Here is a 24,596-nt window from a genome sequence, read left to right on the forward strand (position 1 = left end):
AAAAAAAATCAAGGAAAGAGTAAACAAAAGAATGGTGTTGGGACTTCCCTGGTGGTGCAGTGGTTAAGAATCCACCTGCCAATGCAGGCGACGCAGTTCGAGCCCTGGTCCAGGAAGATCCCACATGCCGCAGAGCAACTAAGCCCGCACACGGCAACTCCTGAAGCCCCCCATCGCCGCAACAGAGAAGCCACCACAATGAGAGGTCCACGCAATGCAGCAAAGAGTAGCCCCTGCTCGCTGCAACTAGAGAAAGCCCACGTGCAGCAAAGAAGACCCAACCCAGCAAAAATGAATTAAATAAAATAAATTAATTTAAAAAAAAAGAATAGTGTCTTTGAAACATTTTTTAAAGGAAACATTACCAATCCATCCATCGCTGTCGAGTCAGCTCTCACTCCAAAGATCATTTCAAACTTTCTTTGACCTGGTAGATTTTCATATAATATAGATTATATGTTACCCTCAGTTAAGTCACACAGTTATTTTTTAAGACTTACCTTTATAAAAGCATAGCCAGCACCATTATCTGTAATGGTGAGACCAAGGGAATCCTCAGATTTATACACATTCACTTCTTTTTTGATCCCTTTCACATGGGCAAATATGAAATCTTCAAGACCTATCTGTGCTCCTAAGAGTTTTCCCATGTCAACTTTAGGTGTATTTAAAGTGCAATATAAGATCTGCAAAGAGAAAGAAATATTTTAGGTCAGTTTCCACCAGGAAAACGTTCTGATCATTAGTTTATTTAATACTTGAGTGAAATAGTCCTCAATTTATGATGTAAGCAGTTATATCATTAATGTTAGGTGATATGAACTGTTTCCTATAGGCCAAGCTCTGTGTTAAGCAATTTATATCCATTATCATATTTAATCCTCACAATAGCTTTATAAATACATTATCATCTCCATATTACCAATAAGAAAATCGAGACTTAATGAGAGTAAGTAATTTGTCTAAGGTCACAAAGATATTACTTGTCAGAGCCAGGATTCAAGCTCAGGTCTCACCAACTTCGTAGTGGTTTACACTCCTATGTTACTTGCCATTTACAATGCTGACATCGAAGGTTGTGTTCCCAAAGGTGGGGTCATGATATGTATACCACAATGAAAACATAGGCAAGACTATTTTGGAAAATTTGCTTTTTTAAATGAGGAAATTTTTATTTATTTTGCATTTTTGTGCTCAAGAAAGTAATTAAGGGGTTTCCCTGGTGGTGCAGTGGTTGAGAGTCCACCTGCCGATGCATGGGACACGGGTTCGTGCCCCGGTCCGGGAAGATCCCACATGCCGCGGAGCGGCTGGGCCTGTGAGCCATGGCCGCTGAGCCTGCGCGTCCGGAGCCTGTGCTCTGCAACGGGAGAGGCCACAGCAGTGAGAGGCCCGCGTACCGCAAAAAAAAAAAAAAAAAAAGAAAGTAATTAATGAATGAGGTAGTAAAACAAAAATGTCTAAAACGGACCTTGACTAGTCCAATCCCTTGGCTTTTTTTTTTTTTAATGAATCTATTTATTCATTTTTGGCTGCATTGGGTCTTCGCTGCTGCACATGGGCTTTCTCTAGTTGCAGCGAGTGGGGGCTACTCTTTGTTGTGGTGCGCGGGCTTCTCACTGCAGTGGCTTCTCGTTGTGGAGCATGGGCTCTAGGCACACATGCTTCAGTAGTTGTGGCACGTGGGCTCGGTAACCATGGCTCACAGGCTCTAGAGCACAGGCTCAGTAGCTGGGGCGCACAGGCTTAGTTGCTCCCCGGCATGTGGGACCTTCCCTGATCAGGGCTCGAACCCATGTCCCCTGCGTTGGCAGGCAGATTCTTAACCACTGCGCCACCAGGGAAGTCCCAATCCCTTGGTTTTAAGAAGGGGGGAACTGAGGTCTGGAGAGGCTAATGCAACTTGATCCAATTCACTTAATGGTAGAAACAGAAAGACTGAAATGGCAAGAAGTTGTGTGGAGGTTTTAAAGGGACTTCTTACGTTTACCCAGTCTTTATTTGACCTCATTTTCCTTCAAAAATACAATTCGTTTTACTAAAATCTGCAATGCTACTCTTAAGTTTGCCAACTGTAATTTGGGTAATTTGTGAGGCCCAGATAAAAAATGGAAGAGGAAAAGGAGGGTTAAGAACATGCCATTGGTTTCAAGATTAAGTTCGGGACTTCCTGGGTGGCACAGTGGATAGGAATCCGCCTGCCAATGCAGGGGACATGGGTCTAATTCCTGGTCCAGGAAGACCCCACATGCCAAGTGAAGCAACTAAGCCCATGTGCCACAACTACTGAACCTGAGTGCCACAACTACTGAAGCCCATGCACCTAGAGCCCGCGCTCCTCAACAAGAGAAGCCACCGCAAGGAGAAGCCTGCACACTGCAATGAAGAGTAGCCCCCGCTCACCGCAACTAGAGAAAGCCTGCATGCAGAAACGAAGACCCAATGCAGCCAAAAATAAATAAAATTAAATCTTAAAAAAAAAAAAGACTAAGTTCAATAAATAAATATTTATTGAGTACCTTCTACATACCAAACAAAACTTTCTTTCTTTTGGTGGTAGGGGCCCTTGGCAGTGAAAGCACAGAGTCCTAACCACTGGGCCGCCAGGTAAATCCCTAATACAGGTTTTTTATATCAAAATGGCTAAATGAAAATTTTTACCTTTTGTTATCAAGTAACATTTGCCAAAGATATAGTCAGCCTTTCCTCCATCCCTGAGACTTGCTTCAGCCCTCACTTCCAACCCTCTCCCAACCTCCCTGAGTTTCAAACCATCCCTGATTCCTCTGGAACCTTGAGCTTTAATGCATCCATAAGCCTCTGGAAGCCCAGAAACTGTGCAATTACTATTTGTTAAATGGCTTTTTAAGCCCTATCAAAATATGTCTGGGGCTTCCCTGGTGGTGCAGTGGTTGAGAGTCCACCTGCCGATGCAGGGGACACGGGTTCGTGCCCCGGTCCGGGAAGATCCCACATGCCGCAGAGCGCCTGGGCCCGTGAGCCACGGCCGCTGAGCCTGCGCGTCCAGAGCCTGTACTCCGCAATGGAAGAGGCCACAATAGTGAGAGGCCAGCGTACCGCAAGGAAAAAGAAAAAAAGTCTGAATTGGAACAACTCTCCCTGCTCTACAGTTAGAGGTCCAGCATGGTTGGCAAATCCCTTATCAAATCCCAGAGGTATATAAAAGGTACTAGTGATAAAGACAAGGAAGAGGTCAAAGGGTACAGAAGAATTAACGCCTACAGGGAAGAACTACTGCCACTGCCCTTTCCTCTTTACACCCATGTCTGTAGTGAGCTGTTCTAACTGGTGGGCCTTGAACACAAAGGGTTGTTAACCTTTGTATCCCGGTGAAGACATAATATATTCGGCTTTATAGTTACTCTTCGCAAATACTCACTGGTGTTAAATTTTTATTATTCATGGGGGGTGGCGAGTCATTTAAGCCAATAATGGCTCCTATTTCTTATTCCAGTTGTGAAGTCAGTGGTATAATTAGTCCACTAACAAAAATCATTAATCATGGTTAGTCAGGGGGAGGTAGTATGCATAGAAAACAGCTTTTCTGGCTTCCTTTCTCAAAAAGATGGAAAGTGAGTAGAACAGTTTTCTCCTTGTCGTTTTTTTCCCGTGAAAATCTGTTAATGATGCTCATAGTGGATCCCAACCACCACTAATAAGCAACTTACCAAGTAGACCTATGATCTTATTTGCAAAGCAGAAATAGAGACACAGACGTAGAGATCAAACGTTTGGATACCAACGGGGAAGGCGGGGGGGATGAATTGGGACACTGGGATTTACATATATACACTACTGCTACTATGTATAAAATAGATAACTAATGAGAGTCTACTGTATAGCACAGGGAACTCTACTCAATGCTCTGTGGTGACCTAAATGGGAAGGAAATCCAAAAGAGAGGGGATATATATGTATACGTATAACCGATTCACTTTGCTGTACAGTAGAAATTAACACAACATTGTAAAGCAATTATACTCCAATAAAAATTAATTTATAAAAAAGCAACTTACCAAGTAGACAGGAAAACATTAAAACATAATGATGATAAAACAGGGTAGGGGAAAAAACCCCAAACAGGAAATCCCACACAAACTGAACTTCTAGCTACTAAGCTACTTCCTTTCTTTCAACCTTTTCACATGCTTCACTACAGAACAAATGTAAGATTTCCTGTAGATATAACCCTTTCCCACTGTGCTTCCTCCCCTGCAGAATAACGTTCCACTCCGGGCAGCCAGAAGTTGGCAGCCCAGACATCAGGGTTTCTTTCCTGGAAGGAGTAGAGCCATGGAATAGAGCTCCACAGAAAGTTGTGTTGAAAACCGGCAGAAATGTAACGGTCCCTGGGAGGTGGAGTAAGAGCCCTCTGTAGCAGCAGGTAACTAAAGCTCCGAGACTTCAGATCAGTTCCTCGAGGATAAAAACCTATCACTCACACGATCTCAATGCCCAGACATCAGCAAATACATCTGTATGTCATAAAGTCTAGAGATTCAAATACTCCTCGTAGATACTGCATTTTGAACTGAAAAATAAGAAATGCTTTCTAAATGTTGCAAAGTTCGTGCTCATTCATCTACTCACAATCCTCTATTGAATACGTGCTTTTTGTCAGGTTCTGTGCTGCACGCTGGATGTACAAAGATGACTAGGACCAGTCCTCATACACAAGGAACTCCCAGGCTGGTAGGTGCTCCACTGAGGTACAGTAGGGCAACATAACCCAGTTGTAATATAACAGTCCTGGATATTTAAACCAAAAAGGAACCGCAGATACATATCATGAAGCTTCCGACCTCCATTCATACATTTTCTTCAATCCAAAATCTAAAAGGCCTGCCCGCCCACCCCCAACTCTACCCCCATGCTCTTGTCTATTGAGACTCTGCAGGAACGTGACTGCCCGGTGGAATCACTCTTTCCACTTCACTCACAACGTTTAAATCTAGCACCTCACTCGAGTGTCTGAGTCACCTTACCTTCAACTCCAATTGGTGTAACACGTATTTGTCATCCTCACTCAGAGAGGCGAGATCTGTCATCTTTCTCCTACGATGTCTAACACAGTGCACTGCTCAGTTTTTATCCGAATGTCACTGCACATTCACTTACCTCGTTTAATAAAACCCACCTGTGTACTAGGTTTTATTAACCTCATTTTGTGGATGAGAAAATTATGACTTCATCCAATTATCACAGCTAATAAATGTTTAGTGTTAAAAGAAAGAAAAAACAATACAAGAAAAGAAACACTGAAGTGGCTATATAATCAATGTTCCTCTAACAAACACCTGGTTACAGAGATATACTAGAGAAAAGATATACTAGAGAAAAGTAGTACGACATAGTACTTAACATCATTTTTTTATACTCTGGTGCACAAACTAAATCAAAAGAAAGCAAACTCAGGGTAAGGTAGCATATAAGGAAAATTATCCATCCATTAGGTATACCTTTCTGATGTTTTTTCATTGTAAAATGAAATACTTAACATCTTCTGGCGTATCTATATTTGATGCTTTACCACAATCATTGTTAATTTTCATAAGATTGATGGAGTTCTCATGACTATTCCACTTTCTAGAGCAGTACTACTCAATATAAATGTAACACAAGCTACATAATTTTAAATTTTCTAAAAATCACATTAACAAAAGATATAGGTGAAACTAATCTAATTTCCTCATATAATCCCATATATCCAAAATATCATTTCAACATATAATCATTTTTAAAATGAAATTGAGAGTTTACATTTTTATTAAGTCTTTTTTTTCCCAATCGCCCAATTCAGCACACCACCACCACCACCACCACCACCACCACCACCACCACCACCCCCGCCGCTTTCCCCCCTTGGTGTCCATACATTTGTTCTCTACATCTGTGTCTCAATTTCTGTCCTGCAAACTGGTTTATCTGTACCGTTTTTCTAGGTTCCACATATATGCCTTAATATACGATATTTGTTTTTCTTTTTCTGACTTACTTCACTCTGTATGACAGTCTCTAGATCCATCCATGTCTCTACAAATGACCCAATTTCATGCCTTTTTATGGCTGAGTAATATTCCATTATATATATGTACCACATCTTCTTTATCCATTCATCTGTCGACAGGCATTTAGTTTGCTTCCATGACCTGGCTATTGTAAACAGTGCTGCAGCGAACATTGGGGTGCATGTGTCTTTTTGAATTATGGTTTTCTCTGGGTATGCCCAGTAGTGGGATTGCTGGGTCATATGGTAATTCTATTTTTAGTTTTTTAAGGAACCTCCATACTGTTCTCCATAGTGGCTGTATCAGTTTACATTCCCACCAACAGTGCAAGAGGGTTCCCTTTTCTCCACACCCCCTCCAGCATTTGTTGTTGTTTTTAAGATCTGGTGTATATTTACCCTTGAATTTTATCTCAGTTTGGACTAGTGACACTTAAAGTGCTCAATAACTATATCTGGCTAGCAGCTACCATATGAGGCAGCTCTGTTCTAGAATCCCATGTCTTTAACAATTTTATACTTTGTATTTTTCCCATCTCTATATAACTATACATGTCATTCCCTCGACCAAAAATGCCATAGCTTAAACTCAACTTCTAAACCCAGTCATATCTGTCAAAATCTTCCGCATCCAATAAAGTCTAGCTAAACTACATTTTCTAGTAACACCCTAAGCTAATGTTATTCCTTCACCTTCTATATACCTATTAAATTTCATACATTTGTTGTGGAACTTACCATGTGCTGCTTTGTAAACTTTTAGCAGGTAAGGATTCATCTTATTGTCATATTTGTCTTATTGTGTGCCTGTCACCATGATTTATAGGAGATGTGGTTTAATGAAAGGAGAAAGCTATTGCCCTTTGAGGCCAGATTTGTTATTGTGCTGGACATCAATATCTACAGTACCCATTCCCCTTCCCCCTCAAGTTTCATTCCTCATTTTAAGCCATATGGTAGCTTGGGTAGGAGTGACCCATCCTCAGTTCCATCAGAAATGAATCATAGTTAGGTTTAAATCAGTTAATGACTAATTCATAATCCAACTGAGGCCAATAACATACAAGAAAGAATTTGTTGGGGTTTCTAGGGAAGGAATCTTCTTTTCCACAGAAGCTCCTAGAGCGGTGTCTCTGTCCCTCTGATGTGAAGTCTAACTACTGCAACTGTCACTTCAACATCAGAAGACTGACCCTGGGGACAAAGCTGGCACATGGAGAAGGGCAGCGCCTCTAGATCCAGCCTCACCTAAAGACAGCCAGTAATGGACACTGGAAGTTGTCCACCCCTTTCACCTCCTAAGGTACTCTTCCGGTATCAGGTAGCTATACTTCGTGTGTGCTTTGGAGGAAAATGATTCACCTCCTGTGTTACAGGCATAAGGCTTAGACTGGTAGAAGTGGTGATTTTAGGAGTAAGCATGTGGCCCGGTCCTGGCCAACAAGACATGGGAGGAAGATGTCCAGGAAGCCTCAGGGAAGTATTTTTTCATTCCTAAGAAACAAACACAGTAAAAGACAATCCCCTCTTCCCCTGGATGTTCCCTTACCTGTATGTGATCTAGAAACTTCCACCACCACCTTACTACCAACGCAGGAAGAGATCAATGCCAAGAATGCAAAGGTTTCAAATGAACCTAGGTCCTTGACGTTGGTGAGTTGCTCTGTTAGCCAGCTCTGGAACCCACTATGCCTCTTTTATGTAAAATAGAAAGTTATTTGTCTTAGGCAGTTGAACTAGCTCTGTGCTACTTGCGGCTGAAAACATCCTGATACACAGCCTTATCCCAGAATGTTTAGTTACACAAGCCAATAATTTCACCAACCCATTGTGGGTTGGATTTTCTGTTGCTTTCAACTAACAGATTTCTAACTGATAGAATCATTATCCTTTGTATCTTCATAATTCACGGGGGGGGGGGGTTGTTTTGGTTTTGGCCACACTCCACAGCTTGTGGGACCTCAGTTCCTGGACCAGGGACTAAACCCAGGCCACGGCAGTGAAAGCACCAAATCCTAACCACCAGACCACCAGGGAACTCCCCATAATTCACAGTTTAAAAGTTCTTTCTACCTACTGTCTCATTTTATCCTTAAAAAAAAAAAAAGACAACTCTGAGGTCTATGGTGAATCATGTTTCTTTTAATGCTCTGAAGTGATATGCATTCTTATCCTAATTTCATATCCTATCAAAAATTTCAAGCATTGGGCTTCCCTGATGGTGCAGTGGTTGAGAGTCCGCCTGCCAATGCAGGGGACACGGGTTCGTGCCCCAGTCCGGGAAGATCCCACATGCTGCGGAGCGGCTGGGCCGGTGAGCCGTGGCCGCTGGGCCTGTGCGTCCGGAGCCTGTGCTCCACAGCGGGAGAGGCCACAACAGTGAGAGGCCCGCGTACTGCAAAAAAAAAAAAAAAAAAATTTCAAGCATAAACTAAAGCTCCCCTTACTTCCAGTATCAGCAAAATGGATATCTAGAGAGGAGCTATGTTATACTTGTAATGGTTGTGAAAAAGGAAAGAAGGAAACAATGGGTTAAGAGGTAAGAGACCTGGATCTAGTCCCCACTCTGTAAGCTCAGTCATTTGACCTCCTTGGTCTTCATGTACATCCTGGCATTAGTAAAGCTTGGCCTACATCTCACAGCTGTTACTAAAACTCAATAAGACACTATACATAAAAGTGCTTTTTAAACTAAAAAGCTCTAAAGGTTATTATTAGTATTATTCCTGGAATACAGGTGCTTCTTGAATAATATTTACACCTATGCTTGACAGCTTAAATTGCATTACTTTTCCTGAAAATTAGATTTTGCTCCTTTTTAATGTCATAACCAGGATGGATTTCACGTTCCCCCATAAATTACATTATCCTTCAACTTTTTTTGTTGAGTGTAACTCATGACAGTATTCTTACCCTGCACTTATATTTCAATAGCTATTTTTCAGTTCTCATCACACGGTTATGATTATTCACCCCAGAAACTCAATACGGCCAGGATGATAAGAGTCTGAACTACTGTATAGAGCCATTAATATAAATTAATATTGCTTTTTCTCTGATGGCAGCATTATACATGCCACGAGTGTGCTAGGTGAATAGGGTTAAATAAATCATTTGTCATTAGTGCTTCAAAAGATATTCTAGCCCACAGACAGGTTGCAAATCTCTCCAAAAACACATCAAATTCATTTTTAAAACTCCAGGAAGTCCACTTCCAACCTTTTGTTTAATGCTTTCCTTAAACAGGAACTGAGTTGGCCCAAGATTCCACATGTTCCAAAGATCTCTGGAAGAAATTATGGGCTTGTGTGGCTTGCATTACAGTATTTGGAATGTGATTTTAAATATAAGCAACTAAGGACTTCCCTGGTGGCGCAGTGGTTAAGAATCCACCTACCAATGCAGGTGACACGGGTTCGAGCCCTGGTCCAGGAAGATCCCACATGCCTCGGAGCAACTAAGCCCATGCGCCACAACTACTGAGCCTGCACTCTAGAGCCCACAAGCCACAACCACTGAACTCGCATGCCACAACTACTGAAGCCCACGTGCCTCGAGCCCGTGCTCCACAACAAGAGAAGCCACCACAATGAGAAGCCCGCGCACCACATCAAAGAGTAGCCCCAGCTCGCCGCAACTACAGAAAGCCCACATGCAGCAACAAAGACCCAACGCAGCCAAACATTAATTAATTTTTAAAAATAAATATAAGCAACTAGAATAGTTATCTCCTGTGGTTATCTAAAATAACAGTGTTACTAAATATTTTAATACAACTACTTTCCTACATCTCAATCTACCAAGAACCTTGCTAACTCTTTATATTTTTCTAAAATAAGCATTATAGAAATATCAATGTCATTATAGAAAATAAAGAGAAAGTGGATAATAATAAACATAGTAATTAACTAAACCATACTTTCATCAGGAGTTAATACCACCATCCTTTTTTTTTTTTTTTTTTTTTGCTGTACGCGGGCCTCTCACTGCCGTGGCCTCCCCCGCTGCGGAGCACAGGCTCCGGACGCGCAGGCCCAGCGGCCATGGCTCACGGGCCCAGCCGCTCCGCGGCATGTGGGATCCTCCCGGACCGGGACACGAACCCGTGTCCCCTGCATCGGCAGGCGGACTCCCAACCACTGCGCCGCCAGGGAAGCCCACCACCATCTTTATACACAAGAATACCACTTGGATTATGTTTTCTTCGTTAATGACCAAGGCCCTATCTGGGTTATTCTTATTATCTAAGCCTCACAGACTGTTTCTCAAAAAGAGAAAAAAGATTTTACTTCCGTTTAGTTAATTGCCCTTAAAATAGCAGGAATTAAGAACAACCTGAAACTAAGAATAATTACTGAGGAGAAAAGATCACCCACTTACCCTGTGTGCTTGAACAGAAGGAAGTAACTCTAGGCAAGCCAGAGTGACAGAATTATATGACTCAAAACTCTTCCCAAAAGCTGAGAGTCTCATCCTACATGATTCCCCCAAATATATGGTAGATGTGTTGTATAAAGGAAATTCTAGAACTCAAACAATTCTTCAATGACATTCATGGAATGAGACACCTGCTCAGCCCTCTCAGCTCTACACAGTTTGGAGACTGGGTCCCACTTCTATTAGAGCACTAAGTGAAGGAACTGGGGAGATAAAGGTCTGGAAAAACAAAAATAAAATAAAATTAAGGTCTCATAAACATTAATTGATCACTTATGTGTACCAGGTATTTTCACATACTACCTCATTTAATCCTACAACAATTCTATGTGATATTTATTACTATACCCATATACTATACAGATTAGAACATAAAGATTTAAAGACATAAAACAGTTTGTGATTAAGTAGTATTTGGTGCTAATATAACTCCAACCCTGCTTGTCCAGTTCCAAGCTCTTTCCCCTACAACGTTGCCTCTCTGACACCTAATATCTACATAGAGACATCCAAGTTACAGATCACTTCCTAAAGCATTAGCTCAGCTAATCCATGTGCATCAGGTCATAAGGACAAGCATCACTACATGCTGTGTAGAAGAGAAAACCAGCTCAAACCCCCTTACATGATTTGTCTAAGGTCACATAGCTAGTGAATGACAGAGACAAAACTGGAATTCAGACTTTTGTGCTTTCTCTAACCCCATGATACCATAGCTGTGATGTAAATACAAATTTGGCTTTAAACTTAAAACTCCTAGAAGGCAGAGACTACAAAGTTTTTGCTCTGTATGGAGCCAAATACACTGTTTATTTATTAAACCACCCACTTCTTAAAAGGAGTGAAGACAGCTTACAAAAAGGAGCTATTTGTAATTGGACTTGAAAAGTCAGATGTAAGACTTCTCTGGTGGTGCAATGGTTGCAGTGGTTAAGAATTCGCCTGCCAACGCAGGGGACACAGGTTTGATCCCTGGTCCGGGAAGATCCCACATGCCGCAGAGCAACTAAGCCCGTGCACCACAACTACTGAGCCTGAGCTCTAGAGCCCGCGAGCCACAACTACTGAGCCTGTGCACCACAACTGCTGAAGCCCACACGCCTAGAGAAGCCACTGCAATGAGAAGCCTGCACAACAAAGAGTAGCTCCCGCTCGCTGCAACTAGAGAAAGCCCGCGCACAGCAACAAAGACCCAACGCAGCCACAAATTAAATAAATAAATAAATTTAAAATAAATTTTTTAAAGTCAAATGTATTAGGTGATTAGTAAATATCAAAATATTAATACATTGTTTAATTTGATTTACTGTAAAATAAGTATTTTTAAATGATTTCTTCCAGTTAATTTTAAAACTGACCATAACGCAAAGAAATGAATGTAACAAAACACAGACATTTAAGATCCATGCCTATTATCTTCCCAGTATAACACATGTAACAAATTTCTAAGATTTGTTTTTTTAAATATACATTATTTTATAAATCCAGTGCCTTTGCCTTCACCTTGTCAATGGCTACAGTCATCTAGAAAAAAAGTTTCAGTTTGGAAAAGATATAAAATTGGCAACAAGACAGATATTTAGAAACCTGATACTGTATGCTCTATTTAGACCTTCATGAGGATATCGTACAAAGCCCTGCCTCGGAACTATGTAGAACTTTCTATAAATGATTCACTTCTAAATTAGCTGTCCTGGGTCAGCAGTGGCAAGTCTTAAATAAAAGGTGAATCATCCTTTGTACTGTTCCTTCTCTGGTACAACCACATTTTTTCCCAGTGTTTTCAATGGGCAAAATAATGTGACAAAAATAATTTTATCCCCTCCTCCAAAATCAAATCACATTTTTTAATCTACCAAATGACTTCCCAGAGTAACAGAAAGAACGTTTTCCTTTGTTAATGAAATCTAATCAAAGCAACCACATAACAAAGAAAGGCAATCTCAAAGCAATTCTTGAAACAGGAAAAGGTTAAAAGAATAGAGATAGGTTTTAGTCTTGCTTTTGTGGACATTACACCAACACTAACCCGAGGAGTAAGATAAATCAAATGTGTGTAGCTATATATATCCATCCTCTTCCAAACTACAATTCAGGTCAGAGGAGATATCTGAGCTTTAGCCTGGTCTAATAATGCTGCAAGGTTACATGCCAATTTGAAAGACATCATAAATCACTGCTGTTCCCCTTGTCAGGTGCTGTCCCAAATTTTCCAGGTTTCTAAACCACGTATCTTCTTTTTTTTTTTTTTAAACCACTTATCTTCTTAAAAGCGTCCTCTTGTTTGACACTTAAGATGGAAGAGAACCTCAAAAGGGAAGGAGAAACTCGATATAACAGGAGACATTTTACATCCGAGAATGCAGTAGAATGGTTTGTGAGACATAACGTTATAAATTATTATTAGTAAAGAGACCTGTGATTAAACTTTCCAGTTTACCAAATATACAAATATAAATTATATTATTTTTTAAAAAGCCATTAGATCCCCAAAGGGTCCTTAAACAAAATTCTAAAATTTGTTTGGCAGAGTGCTCATGTAGCAAGCACCCTCTTCATATTAACCAGGAAGCAGACTTATTATAATTCTTACAATGAAATGTCTACAAGGTATGTGATATTTAAAATCCACCCAAATGGCACAACATTGTAAATGAATTATATTTCAATAACTAACTAAATAAAAGCTACCCAAATAAATCATGAAAAATTGGAAAGCAAGCATGGGGAGCCACTCAGGGGTCAAGACGGGAGTGATGCAGGAGCGTGGTCTATTCCTTCCTATTCCCCAGAACAGAAATTCTGACAGAAAGAGATGAGCACTTTATGAAGAAAATGGGTCATGCAAGAAACTATCAACAACTTGAGGGAGTGAAAGATTGCAATTGATTTTTATTCTAAACTAGGACACCTGAAAGATGTTAGAAAAACATAGTGCAGAGTGACAGGGCAAGAGGGGACAAAGGAAAATGTACTATAGGGTTCCCTAGATGAGAGGTGACGAAGGGTTGGGGTGAGGGAGTGGAGTCAAACTCAGTGACCGCCTTAGACCCTTATTGATTAGAAAGCCTGAGAAGCATAGAAAAGTTCACCCATGGGTGGGGCTGGTGTGACGCAAGGGAGGTTAGCCGAGAGTCTGAAGACTGTGAAGATTCATCTAGGTTCAGGTTGTTCAATTTCAAGCCACCTCCCACCCCAGGGGTAGACAGCTCCAAGAACAGAGACCAGGAAGACACGGAGAGGAGTTGCCAGGAATAGAATCCTGTCACAGAATCGGAGACACTTAGTCACAGCCCTGGCTGAGAGCCTCTCACCTTTGCTCCCAGGGGTTTATGACCAGCTCGGGCTCCCCGCTCTCCCAAGCAGCTTCTTCCCACCCTCTGCTTGCCAACATTCCTGCCCTTCCTGCCTGTAGGACTCCTGCGACTGGAGCAGACAGAGCAGTTAGAGAAGAGGGGAGGAGGACCCAGCAGTGTCAGGAAGCTTCCCGAAGAAGCTGGCAGGGCTCCATCCTCACTCCCAAGAATGTGTCACCAAGCCAGAGCCAGGACGAGGAGTACCAGCATCTCCTGGCTCCAAGCTTAGAGCTGACGCTGTGCCTTCACTACCTGCTTCTATTTTTATGCCCACACCCTCCTCTCCCCACCCCCTCCCTAAATGCCTACCATTCAAAACCTTCCTTACTGCCTAGGAAACTGGCTTCTGTGTGGTGCGTGCTTAATTAGCAAATGTATGATAAACTTTCTCACATCGCATTTTTTTTTCTCCTTTTCTATAATTAGAGGGACTCTGGATCCTAGTTCACCGCTGCTGTCCCAGAGTAATTATTACAACCTTCCTTCTCACTCTGTGAAGTGTCTGGGCAGGAAATATAAGTTACATGGCCATCTATTTATAATGCTTCTTCTACTAAGCAGATCAAATAAGCACGTTCCCTTTTCAGGACGATAAGACTAGACAACATGGGATAAAAGGAAAAACATGATTTGCATGTTGAGGAAAGGCAGTGGTAGGGTTCTTCCTCTATCCCTTAGCATGTAAGTAATCTTCCCCAGAAGCTTCTTGGAAGTCAGTGTCCATGACTTGAGCACAATTAAGAATCTAGGAGGGACTTCCCTGGTGGAGCAGTGGTTGGGAATCTGCCTGCCAGTGCAGGAGACACGGGTTTGAGTCCTGGTCCGGGAGGATTCCACATGCTGCGGAGCAACTAAGCCTGTGCGCCACAACTACTGAGCCTGTGCTCTGGAGCCCGTAAGCCACAACTACTGAAGCCCGCGTGCCTGGAGGCTGTGCTCCACCACGAGACAGGCTACCACAATGAGAAGACTGTGCACCGCAATGAGGAGTAGCCCCCGCTCACTGCAACTAGAGAAAGCCAGGGCGCAGCAATGAAGACACAACGCAGCCAAAAGTAAATAAAGAAATAAATTTAAATTTAAAAAAAAAATACTTCATTATTAAAAAGAATCTAGGAGACTCATGTACACAGTGTTATATTTAAAATAAATAACCAACAAAGACTTACTGTAAAAATAATAATAATAATAAAGACATTTAAAAATAAAAATTTTTTTTTAATCTCCAACTAACTTTAAAAAAAAGATTCTAGGAGATTTAACAAGTGTGGGGAGAGTTGAAAATGAGTTCTAAATGTTCAGTGGGAGAATGGAGTAGAATAATAGAATTCCACGCTGAGAAAAATTCTGTCACAGATATGTCTAGAGATATGACACAAAGAAACATGGGTATTCCTAAAGAGTTATTTTTGAAATAACTCTTTTGAATAAAAGTTCAAGAGAAATAAGCATTGACAAATGTAATGCAAAATAATTCTGAATAAATTTGTATATTTAATATTTCAAGTTTGAGATCTTTGACTGTGTTGACTGAAATAGTTTATTAGGTTTATACTAAACTTTATTGAAGAAGCCCTTGTCAGAAGAGTCCACGTTAGTTACTGTAACACAGAATTCCACACTGAGATAGCTTAGTTTGAGGATCATGTATAGAGATAAACTTTTAAATTTGCTTTCCTTATTTTCTGGGATTAGGCAAAAAGTAGGAGACTGAAATTGTACAGGTGTAGAATAGAAAAACTAAAAAGACAAAAATTACCAAAAAATTACTCAAAAATTGCCTAAAAAGCATCTTCTTTGAGGAAAAGAGGGAACGAGAACTAACATTTATTGAACCGTTGTTCTAGATACCTAATATGCTATTTCATTCAGTTCTCGCGACACTCCTATAAGCCAGGTATTATTTGTACATTTTCCAGGTTCAATTCCATTGTTCAATTTTCCAGGTGAGAAAATTGAAGCCACTCGGTGGCACCTCCAAGCATCAAACTCGGGGCACACCACGCTACTCTGAAACCCATCTCCCCATCAGACTGACGTAAAGCATTGCTGTCATGCCACCCTGACTCTCCATCTATCATAGGACCCTATAAGCCTGTGAAATAGCCACAGCAACAAGAGTGACTTTGAGATATTGCAAAAGCTTGGAATCTCACTAAATTAACCAGCCATGTTTCACTTTGTATAATTACAATCCTATAATACTGATCCTAAAACTGTAAGTATAAAACAAGAGGTCTTTCTACTGCTTTTCCCTTCTTGTTGCTTTCCCATTTTGCCCCGCTTTACATCCTTACTTCACAGCTTAGAGCAAGTGATTAACCTCAAGCAAACTGGCATAAAGCAATGTTGCCAGCAGGTAGGGTGATACTGGAAAACTTTGAAATCTTGTGGGAGCTTTTTTGGTTGTTACAATGATTATGTACACCACTGGCGCTGGCAGAGATAGGGGATGAGGCAGGGATACGGTATGAACTCTAGTGCTCAGAGAGGCTCAGCCTGGTGAGCCTAATTCTGATGATTTTCAAATGTCCTACTAGAGATTCATGTTGGGAAGAGAATATATATATTCTCTTGTTTGTGTAGAACCTTATCAAGAGTTGTTCATCATTTCAGAAAATCAAGTCACTGACAGCACTGTTGTCCATGTTATTTGAATTTAACATGAAACATTTATACCATTTGCTCCTATTATTGTTACATTCATTATATAGTTCTATGAATACCTACAAATATTTAGATAACAAAAGGTAACAGAAAGGACTCAACAACAATCAAATGACTACTGTCTTATTTTTTTTCTTCGTTTCCTTATTCTTTTTAAATCCAAACTTATTCACTGTAAGTAGGTAAATACAAGCAACTGACTGCTTCATTATGTCTTCTGAGATAGTTTTCCCAAGTACTTGCATTGAAATCCATGTTTGTTCCTAATAGTTTTAAAAATTACGTGTATAGGTAGGTATTATTGTTTAAATTTTTATTTCAGGATAAGTAAAAGTGGTGCCACAAAATATTTGTTATTACAGGGGAACTTTAGGTCCAATAAGGTTAAGAACCACTTGTGTAAAGGAAAGAACATGGGCTTTGGAGTCAGACAAACCTAAGACAGAAGACGTCTCTTTGGACTGCATGATTTGCGTACTTTACTTTTTATTTTTTAAGTCTTTATGGAACTTGTTACAATATTGCTTCTATTTTATGTTTTGGTTTTTTGTCCCCAAGGCATGTGGGGTCTTAGTTCCCCGAGCAGGGATCAAACCCACACCCCCTGCGCATTGGAAGGCGAAGCCTTAACCACTGGACCGCTAGGGAAGTCCCTTGAGTAGTTTACTTTTTTTTTTTAATTAATTTATTTTATTTTATTTACTTTTGGCTGCATTGGGTCTTCATTGCTCTGCATGGGCTTTCTCTAGTTGTGGCGAGCGGGAGCTACTCTTCATTGCGGTGCGCAGGCTTCTCATTGCAGTGGCTTCTCTTTTTGCAGAGCACGGGCTCTAGGCATGCGGGCTTCAGTAGTTGTGGTGCCCGGGCTCAGCAGTTGTAGCTCGCAGGCTCAGTAGTTGTGGCACACTGGCTTAGTTGCTCCGCAGCATGTGGGATCTTCCCGGGCCAGGGCTCAAACCCGTGCCCCCTGCATTGGCAGGTGGATTCTTAACCACTGCACTACCAGGAAAGTCAGAGTAGTTTATTTTTGTTCTGAGCTCCAATTGCCTCATCTATCGATCACAGCCATTTCTGGGGGCTCTGTTAAGAATTGCTATTTCAAACAAGGTAGCATAGGTTAAGTGGTAATGATAGGTATTCAACAATAATTCCCTTCTCAATGCTCAAGCTATGCTTCCCTCCCCAACTTACCTTTACAGAAGGCAGGAAAATTAAGATAGGAAGGGGGAAGTATAAAGAATACAGAAGGAGGGACTTCCCTGGTGGTCCAGTGGGTAAGACTCCACACTCCCAGTGCAGGGGGCCCAGGTTTGATCCCTGGTCAGGGAACAAGATCCCACATGCATGCAGCAACTAAGAGTTCTCATGCCGCAATTAAAGATCCCATATGCCACAATGAAGACCTAGCACAGCCAAAAGTAAATGAATTTTTAAAAAAGAATACAGAAGAAGAAAGGGAGTAACAAATCGTGATCTGTACCTAATGCCTAACTACACCCAGAACACACTGTTAGTATCAAATGTGAAAAGGTTCAGGAGGTTCAAGTTACATTCTGGCCCTGGATCATGAAGAACATGTTGTTAATGCCAATCAATCACACAAACACTACTACTTAATGCAATATATGGATATGTAAATTGTTCCAGGAATGGGTACAGAATTACCATTTCCTCAACCTTGTTACTGTGTATCCCTTTAAGACCACTTAAAGTTAACACTGTAACTTAAGAACCTGTAGAGGTTGAGATGTAGATATGGATTTTAGCCTTTTTTTTTTTTTTTTTAAGTTGGAACTCTTCCTCTACACATAGTTTGATTATCTCCAGGGAGATTTTTATACAATAGCAAATACACTTTCTGAATGCTGGATCTTGGGCCTGTTTAGCCACTACTAACTGGGGGTCAGATATGTTCCTAAAAGCCATAGGACCTCCCTGGTATTAGTCATGTCCAAGCTTCAACTTCATACTCCACATTTTAATCACCAAAATTTCAAAATACTCAGCATACCCCAAACAGAAAGGCTAGAGTTTCTAAGACAGTGAGAAAAAAGCAGTTTTTAGATCCCAATCCAGAGAAACAGTGACAGTCATCCACTCTTTGTTGGCTTCCTCTTTTCTTTATCTCAGCAAGTATCTAGCCCAAAGGTATTTGTTAGTTACTTTATCTGAATACGTAGTTTCAAGAAACAGCTTTAGATGCACCCCAATGTTCACAGCAGCATTATTTATAACTGCCAAGACGTGGAAACAACCTAAGTGTCATTTAACTGGTGAATGGATAAGGAAGATGTGGTATATTCACACAATGTAATACTACTCAGCCATAAAAAATGAAATTTTGCCACTTATAGCAACCTGGATGGACCTGGAGGGTATTAAGCTAAGTGAAATAAGTCAGACAGAAAAAGACAAATACTGTATGATATCACTTATATGTGGACTCTTAAAAAAGTACAACAAACTAGTTAATATAACAAAAATGAACAGACTCACGGGTATAGAGAAAGAACTAGTGGTTACCAGTAGAGAGAGGGAAAGAGGGAGGGGAAGAGTGGGATAGGGAACTAAGAGGTACAAACTACTATATATAAAATAAATAATCTACAAGGATACATTGTACAACATCAGGAATATAGCCAATATTTTACAATAACTATAAGTGGAATATAACTTAAAAATTGTGCATCACTATGTTATACACCTGAAACAATACTGTACATCAACTATACTTCAATAAAAAAATGAACACCTTTGGTTACCTTAGGTGATGGGGATTTATTATAAGGAAACACAGGGAAACAAAAGAAGCACAGGAAACCTTCTCAGAAGACAGACTTCTTAGAAATTACTAAAAATTGGCTCATTGCCATTAAAGACACAGTGTCAGCTCTCCTAGCATGAAGGACATTCTGATGGCCCTCTGTGACCTTGAAAGGACCCCAGTGACTCTGTCATCCCCAGGCTTCAATGTTTTTTTCTTAGGTCCACTTCTTCCCTTCTGCTACTACCAACTGTACAGAACAGATACATGGTATGCTCCTAATCTGTTAAAAGTAGAAGAGAGGTTTACACTTACACAGATATGCATTTACTTTCACACAAACACACACTCATAAATTCACAAATTTTATTTTTCTGTAATGATGGTCAAGAAAGTGGCCGAAGCAGACGCTTCTGGGGAAAGAGGACTAGGGAACCGTGGTTCACGCTTTTTTCCCCACACACAAAAAAGTGGTTATCCACTTTTTAAAATTTTTTACTATGTACATATATTATTTTTTCAATTAAAATAAAAATTGGCGGATTTCCCTGGCAGTCCAGTGGTTAAGACTCCATGCTCCCAGTGCAGGGGGTCCAGGTTCAATCCCTGGTCAGGGAACTAAGATCCCACATGCTGCACCACATGGCCAAAAAAAAATAAATAAAAATAAAGACACCAATTTCTAAAAAAATTAAAATAAAAAATAAAATAAAAATTGGTTTTAAATAACATTTACTATGTAGCTCCTCTGTGGACTTTTGCTTCACAGAGAGTAATTTCTGCTAGGAAATTTAGTGAATGAATAAAACAAAACCACAAAAGCCATTTTCCCTTGGTGGTCTTTGGTCAAACATCATGGATATGCTCACTGAGAGCCAACAGGTGGAAAGAAAGAGGAGGACCTGAGAGGAAGGTTACAGTTAATAACACTGAGGAGGGGACTTCCCTGGTGGTCCACTGACTAAGACTCCACACTCCCTATGCAGGGGCCCAGGTTCAATCCCTGGTGAGGGAACTAGATCCCACATGCTAAAGATCCCACATGCTGCAACTAAAGATCCCACACATGGCAATGAAGATCCCGTGTGCCGCAACTAAGACCCAGTACGGGCACATAAATAAATAAATATTAATATTAAAAAATATATATATATATGGGACTTCCCTGGTGGCACAGTGGTTAGGACTCCATGCTCCCAATGCAGGGGGCCGGGGTTCGATTTCTGGTCAGGGAACTAGATCCCACATGCATGCCACAACTAAGGAGCCCTCGAGCCACAACTAAGGAGTCCGTCTGCCACAACAGAGACCCGGCGCAACCAAATAAATAAATATTTATAAATAAATAAATAATTTTTTTAAAAAAACAGTCTTTGATTTGAAGTCATTCTCTTTATTCTAGTTTGTTACCACACTTTCCTGTATAATTACAGTTTTGTATTTGTGGAATCAAAATTACATGCTAGGTATGTACACTGAGCAGTAAAGGTACACACGGCTCAATACTTTTGGGGCTCTGCCACAATTTTCTCAATCAAATTCCATCTCACTCTTCTTTGATCTCTGCCTACCATATCCCTACCTGCATATTTGGTATCTCTGGCAGCATCCTTCATATTCCACCTTGTATTATCAGCATATACATACTTGTTTACTCATATGCCTTAGTTTACTCTTACCACCACTCCTATACATTGTAAGTTCCATGAGATAGGCAGTTGGTAACATTTGTATGCATTTCAATACTTTTTACATAAAAATGACACTCCAATATTTTCAATTGAGTGCACAAGCTCTGGAAGACCGTTCATACCGGAAAAGACCTTGGATCTTCTCATTTAATCCAGTGGTTCCCAAAAACATATCTGCCAACAGATGACAGACCAACCGCCTAGGGACACCAGGGAAAAGTTAAATTACCAACATTTTTCAGGCCCTAGCCCAAATCTGTAGAAGCGGGGCCCAGAAACCTGCATTCTTGGAGTACTGACTCACACGCCTGAGCATAAGTAGGAGTTGTTAATTTTTAAAGGAGGCCATTAGACTGAGAGGGTTCTAATGAACTTGGCAGCCTAGGTAAGCAAACCAAAACCTAGGCCAGCAAATGCCTCAACGTTAAGAAACTTAAAGGACAACCAATCACAAACAGCCAAGTAGGTTTTCCCAAATAAGGCAACCACTTAAGCTAGAGCCAATCAAATAACTTCCTCACTTTGCCTCCACATCTCCTCTAGAAAAACCTTGCCCCTAACTCCTGTCTGCTGAGCACTCCTAACCCCTTCTGGTTTGCCACTGCCCAAATCGATTTTTGCTCAAATATACTCAATTTAAATATGCCTCAGTTTATCCTTTAAAAGAATTAACAGGGAAAGAACAGGGGAAAGATTTCCAGGTAAAGAGAAGAACAACAGATAAATGTCAGAGAACCAAGAATAGTTTCATGCTCTCTACAGGCCGTGGAAGATGTCTGCCACATCCCTAATTCAAGAAGTCTCAGACGATCTGTCCTGCCCACTGTCCTCTCCAACAGGACTCCTTATCCACTGTTCATCCACCTTAGTACCACCTACACACTGGACCAGAGACGAGCCCTGACCCACAAGCCAAAGGGGCCTGCCCCACCTGTCCTGTACCCTGACTCAACAACAGAGACTCACTCTCAGGGAGTTCAAGTTTGAGACATAGTGCGCACACAGAAAGTACAGAAGCAAAGGACTAAAAGACAGAGAGGAGGCAATAGGGGCCTTAAAGGAGCAAAGTCAAAGGATAAAAAGAGGGAATCAGTCAAGAACACAGTAAGAAGTAGGGAGACAGGTTGAGAGGGAAGGGGAAGAGCAACTGGACTTGCTCTTGGTTCTCCAGAGTCTGAAGTTACTGCTTTCACCCAGACAGCATGAGTGATGTTCCAGTTGTCCACGGAACCTGACTGCCCAGCTACAGAGGTGATCCTGGGCTTCCTCACCTCCCCATACATCCTAACAAATACATACATACACGTTGTCCAAGGTAACCTGAGTGTCTCCATCTCTTACAACCCAAGAGCCTCCCATGTCCACTCAGGATGGCTGGAGGGGTGGGAGTAGGTGAGGGACGGCAAAGGGGACACCATCTGTCTATGAGGTAGCAGAGGCTTGGGGAGGGGTTCAGACTTGATTCTAGAGTTGTTCACACACCTACTTGGGGGGGATCTCCAGCACACAAATCAACAGTCTTACCCATTTCTTATCTTCCTGAGAGCAATGAGGTCTATAAGGCAGCTGGTGAGACTATCCTCCCACTTCTCAAAATGAGTCACGGTTCTAGGGGGAATTTTTTGGTGTTTTGTTTTTTACTTGAGCTTTTCATAGAAAACAGAGGCTGATGCTCATGAGGGATAGTAAGCATACATAATGATCGTAGTATATTTAGAACTTCTCAGATGGTACTGTGCAATTCCAGAAAATACTATCCTATTTAACTTAAACTAAACTTTATAAAGGAAGCATAGCAAAGGAATGGTCGATTGTGTTTCAACTTTATAAAACACCAGTCAGGGGTCATTCCCCTGCTGAAAAATACTTGGCTTACTCTTACTGCCTACAGAATAGAACCCATATAGCTTCAAGGACATTTGTAGTCTCACTACTGTTTACATCTTCAGCTTCATCTCCTACCAGATCCACCATCTACTTTTATTTATTAAACTTTTATGGTGCAACTAAGCAATCTAGCAACTCTGGAAATGAGATTTTTAAGGGAAAAAACTCTCCCAGCCCTCAGTAAGAGATAAGTAACTAAATTCAATTCAGTGTGCTAATGCTATGTTAAAATCATGCAGTACTGGGTATTAAACATATCTAGGGCTTCCCTGGTGGCGCAGTGGTTGAGAGTCCACCTGCCGATGCAGGGGACACAGGTTCGTGCCCCGGTCCAGGAAGATCCCACGTGCCACGGAGCAGCTGGGCCCGTGAGCCAGGGCCACTGAGCCTGCGCGTCCGGAGCCTGTGCTCCGCAACGGGAGAGGCCACAGCAGTGAGAGGCCCACGTACAGCAAAAAAACAAACAAACAAACAAAACGTATCTAGATTGGCAGATTCACAAGGAAGGCTTCTTGGAGGAGGTGACAGTTGAGACTGGAGAGGTGGGTAGGAGCTACCAGAACAAGGAAGTGAGAACATCATGAGAAAAGGCATAGAGGAATGAAACAGTTAAACATTCTGGAATAAAAAGGGGATTGTTAGGAGATGAGACTGGAGCAGTAGGCACGGGGCAGGACTAAAGAGGCAGGCGGGACTAGGAGACGTTGTCTGGCTTGTGGGGGTTATTTGTAAGTGCTATGGTCTGAATGTTCATGTCCCCTCCCCCAAAATTCAAATGTTGAAATCCTAGTGTTAATGGGTGGGGCCTTTGGGAATTGCTCAAATTATGAGGGTGGACCCTCACAAATGGGATTAGTGCCTTATCATAGAGGCTCCAGAAAGACCATTAGCCCCTTCCACCAGATGAGGACAGAGAAAGAAGTGCCAGCTATGGACTAGGAAATGAGCCTTCACCAGAGGTAACCATGCTGGAACATTGATCTTGGACTTCCCAGCCTCCAGAACTGTGAGTAATACGTTTTTCTTGTTTATAAACTACCAAGTTGGTGGTATTTTTTTAATAGCAGCCCAAAAGGAATATGACAGTAAGTAACAGGGAGCCTTGTAGGTTTTTGAGATTGGTATGATGAGAATCAATATTAAAATAGAGGATGCGGGACTTCCCTGGCAGCGCAGTTGTTAAGAATCCACCTGCCTATGCAGAGAACACAGGTTCGAGCCCTGGTTCGGGAAGATCCCACATGCTGCGGAACAACTAAGCCCGTGAGCCACAACTACTGAGCCTACACTCTAGAGCCCACGAGCCATAACTACTGAGCCTGCGTGCCACAATTACTGAAGCCTGCATGCCTAGAGCCCATGCTCTACAACAAAAGAAGCCACTGCAATGAAAAGGCCATGCACCACAACAAAGAGTAGCCCCTGTTCGCCACAACTAGAGAAAGACTGCACGCAGCAATGAAGACCCAACAGAGCCAAAAATAAATTAATTAATTACTTTTTTAAAAAAATAGAGGATGGGTGGAATCAGGGAAACCATATTCAGGGTACCATTTAGAATCTGTATTGTAGAAATCCAGCAGTGACAACTGTCAATGCCTTCCAGCCAAAAACCACCAGGAATTCTCATTTCTAGTTTACTGTTCCTTGCAACAAGGAGGCAGCACACCATGGAGAACCGTGGGGGAGGGTCTGAGTAAGAGGGCATTAGAAAAGATTTGGGCTTATGTTAGGTGATGTTAGGACAGCATAGGTTTGCTGTCAGG

General features: G+C 41.4%; 1 protein-coding gene across 3 annotated transcripts in view; it reads right to left on the bottom strand.

Moving 5' to 3' along the window:
• Nucleotides 1-24,596, bottom strand: part of GIPC2 (GIPC PDZ domain containing family member 2) — an 87,338-nt gene that overhangs the window by 57,198 nt on the left and 5,544 nt on the right. For 2 of the 3 annotated variants that reach the window (XR_009538896.1, XM_060139670.1), the window contains exon 2: nt 501-686. The exons of the other annotated variant lie outside the window; for it this stretch is intronic. Coding sequence is in view for 1 of the 2 variants with exons in the window: in XM_060139670.1 (XP_059995653.1) it covers nt 501-686 (186 nt within the window). In the remaining variant the exon portion in view is untranslated. The remainder of the gene's footprint in view (nt 1-500; nt 687-24,596) is intronic. 3 annotated transcript variants of the gene reach the window in all.

The sequence above is a fragment of the Lagenorhynchus albirostris genome, chromosome 2 (genome assembly GCF_949774975.1).
Source record: "Lagenorhynchus albirostris chromosome 2, mLagAlb1.1, whole genome shotgun sequence".
Taxonomy (NCBI): Eukaryota; Metazoa; Chordata; class Mammalia; order Artiodactyla; family Delphinidae; genus Lagenorhynchus; species Lagenorhynchus albirostris.